Here is a 3526-nt window from a genome sequence, read left to right as displayed (position 1 = left end):
GTTCTAAAATTCCACCATAACTTACAGAATAATTCCCTTGACATATCATGTAATGAACGAAATCCAGCCTCGCCTTTCTCTTTAGGTAGACACAATGAGTCCCAAGATGCCCAGTGTCTTGCCTTTCCTTCTATAGAATTTCTCCAAAAAAACTGAGCAATCATTTTGTGGAGTTTATTTATGACAGAAGCTGGTGGATTTACTGCTGAAAGCAAATGAATAGGTATTCCTTGAAGCACATGGTTAATTAAGACTACCCGACCTCCAATTGATAAGAGCTTTCCCTGACATGATTGGATCTTATCAAGTACCTTTTTCATCAGATCATGATAATATTCCATCTTCCTTCTAGCGTAGAATATTGGACAACCAAGGTATCTAAATGGGAACTCCTACCTGTTAATACCTGTTATCTTCTGCACTTTGTCTATGATGTCCACATTTGTTAAATGATGTAGGTATACTGCAGATTTTGCCTTGTTGATTAATTGTCCAGAGGCAGTCTCATATGCCCTCAGCACTTCCACAATCAACTTTAATGACGTAGCATCAGAAGATGAGAATATGATTGTGTCATCTGCGTAGGAAAGATGATTGATTTTGGGGCTCCATTTTGGTAACCCAAAACCACAGAAATACAAGTTCTAATGTAATGAATTGAGGGCTCTTGATAAAGCTTCAGCAGATAGGATGAATAGAGTAGGTGATAGCGGATCACCTTGCTTGACTCCTCTTGTTGATTTAAAAATTGTCCATTCATTAATATAGAATATCAATTGTTAGAGACAATTCCAAACACGATTCCAATTATTCTTTCCTCGAAGCCCATTTTCCTCAAAACCTTAGTCATGAATAGCCAAGATAGTCTGTCATAGGCTTTTGTCATGTCCAATTTGAGTACAACATTTGGTCCTGCTTTGGTCCTCAGTCTTATATCAATTATTATTTCTTGAGTCAATAAAATATTTTCCGCGATGCTCCTACCCTTGACGAATCCTGCTTGCTTAACAGAAATTAGTGAAGGTAGTAAGGGTGTAATTCTTTCATGAATGACTCTCGAGAACACCTTATTAATAAAATTCCCAAGGCTTATTGGTTGCAAATCTGAGAAAGTAATCACATCCTTCTTTTTTGGTAGCAGCACTAAGTTGGTATGAGTGATGTACTTGGGCAAATCCTTGTCGTTGAAGAATTCTTTTGTCATAGCAAGGACATCATCTCCCACAATGCTCCAGCTCTGTTGAAAGAATTTACCTGTGAAGCCATCAGGACCCCCAGCACTGTCTGCATTTAAGCTAAAGACAGCCTGTTTGACTTCTTCTTTGGTAGGTTGTTTCAGTAGTTCTTGGTTCTGCTCCAACGAAATCATGTTAGGGACATGATCTATGATCCTAAATGAGGTTGGTACAATATCTTCATGAAATTACGACTTAAAGAAACTGAATGCTTCTTCAGCCATCTGATTAATTTCTTCTATCCAATTGCCAGCATTGTCTTAAATTTTTTTTAATTGCAGCCTTTTTCTTCTCCCATTCACCTGTGCATGAAAGAACTTCGTATTGCGATCTCCATCCTTAAACCATGCCATGCCTGCCTTTTGTCTCCAGAATTGCTCTTCTAAGGCCAGGTATCTAGTAAGTTCTGCTTTCACCTTGTTGAGCCTCTCCCTATTCATACTTGTGGGACTAAGTTCGAACTGATCTTCATGTACCAGAACAAACTCTTCTAGACTTGCAACTTTTTGAAAAATATCCCCATATGTATCCTTACTCCATCTTGATAATACCCTTTTCCGTTTCTTTAATTTGTTGTTGAAAATTGTGAAAGAGGTAACCTGAGAGTTCGCAGCTAGGTCGTCCACCCAATTTTCTTTCACAACTTCTTGGAATGTGTTGTGATCAGTCCAAAAATTCAGGAATCGAAATTGTTTTTTGGCAGTTATCAGATTTGGATCACATTTAATCAAGAGTGGGCAGTGATCTGAACCTATTTTTGATAAGTGAGTCACCTCCACACTTGGGAAAAGTTGTTGTAGTTCCATATTGTCTAGTACATGATCCAGTCTTTTAAAAATACAGTCCTCTTCAGCCCTACCATTCCACCAAGTGAATATACTTCCTTTGAATCCAAGATCGATGAGGTTTCGTGAATTTATACAATGCCTAAAGTCGTCCACTTCGTTTATGGGTACTAGAAGACCACCAAACTTCTCCTCCTCATCCCATATTACATTGAAATCCCCACCAACAATCCATGGAGTAGTCATGTCACTTGCCAAAGCGTAGAGAGTATCCCATAGTTCTATACGCTCGATATAATCACATTTGGCGTATACTAGGGTAAGGATAAATTCTTGTTGGGTATTGGTGTCAGTTAATCTCAAAGTGAGTTGTTGTTGCATGTCAAATAACACCATAACCTCAAAATTATCATCTATTAAAGACCATATTTTATTAGGAATGTTGACAAATGCCTGTGCAAGCCCAAGTCTGCTCCTATATCTTTCAAGTTTCCTCGACTATTGCTTTGGTTCCATTAGTCCGACAAATCTGAAATGGTACTATCTATGCATTATAACAAGTCTTTCAAAAGCTTTTTGTGTGTTTATAGATCTAATATTCTAGATGATAGCATTTATTTTAAACAATTAATTTAGAACCTGCCCTCCTTGTTTGAACACCAGTACCTGGAACACTTGTGTTTTCCTTTTGCTACTTCTTTTTTCCTCTGCCTGTTGATTTCACTTTATCCATAACTCTGGGAGATAAGTCACCTTGTCTTGCTATGTGCCTAAAGTTTTGTGCAGTAGATTCCTCATCCATATCTTGACCATGAGTATCTTCTTTATTCTCCTCTTCAACATTTTTGTTTTGCTTGGTAAGTAGAGAATTCACAGTTTTAGGAACCAATTCAGCGTGTCCTTTAGAGGTTTTTTGGTTTTCTGGAGCTATTGAAGAAGCAGGAGCTTCTGTTGAATTGGTAACTTTTTTGGCTTGTAGGGTAGAGGTAGGTGTAACTGGTTTTGGCAGAATGGGATTGATGTTGAGGTTGTTTTCTAGTGTAGTTGTAATTATGTTAGGAAATGATTTATCTGGGGGGTCTGGGCTAGGTGTCTGATTTGGATCCATGACATGAATAGCTTCCTTTTCCACCTGTTTTTGCAATGATTTCTCTGCAAAATTCTGATCATCTTCAGCTATAACTTGCACTACATCAACTATTTCTTCTCCACATGATCGAATATCATCTGTATTTATATGATCTTCCTCAGAATGATATTCTCCTTCCTCTTCTGATTCATTCTCATTTTCATTTTGAGAATCCCACAAATGACCTAACTGACTATTCCCAGTAGCTAATGATTGTGAAGGAACTTCTTGGTAGGATTGATTTGTGGTGACCAGTTGATGCAAATATGCTGCCTGTTGCTTTATATTGACATTGTTGGTAGTGTCCTCATTGTTTGGTCCTAATTTTGTTGGGATAAAAGTCCTATTAGCCCATTGAACTGTTGATTCAGTTTGTC

At 37.8% G+C, this 3526-nt stretch overlaps 1 protein-coding gene across 1 annotated transcript; it reads right to left on the bottom strand.

Moving 5' to 3' along the window:
- Positions 1–772: 772 nt before the first annotated feature.
- LOC142180878 (uncharacterized) lies at positions 773–2416 on the bottom strand. The gene is made up of 2 exons (XM_075252980.1): positions 1538–2416; positions 773–1351 (listed from the first exon to the last, which is right to left on the bottom strand). Exons 1-2 carry the CDS (start codon positions 2414–2416, stop codon positions 773–775), a joined length of 1458 nt encoding a protein of 485 aa, XP_075109081.1.
- Positions 2417–3526: the final 1110 nt, after the last annotated feature.

The sequence above is a fragment of the Nicotiana tabacum genome, chromosome 5 (genome assembly GCF_000715075.1).
Source record: "Nicotiana tabacum cultivar K326 chromosome 5, ASM71507v2, whole genome shotgun sequence".
In the NCBI taxonomy this organism is placed as follows: Eukaryota; Viridiplantae; Streptophyta; class Magnoliopsida; order Solanales; family Solanaceae; genus Nicotiana; species Nicotiana tabacum.
This window is presented reverse-complemented; position numbering and strand designations above follow the sequence as displayed.

Excerpts from the sequence above, each read along its gene's own strand:
- LOC142180878 (XM_075252980.1), bottom strand. The coding sequence starts at position 2,416 with ATGGTGTTATTTGACATGCAACAACAACTCACTTTGAGATTAACTGAC. Across the intron at positions 1,352-1,537 it reads CGAAGTTCTTTCATGCACAG|AACCAAGAACTACTGAAACA; the intron begins GTGAATGGGAGA and ends TCGTTGGAGCAG.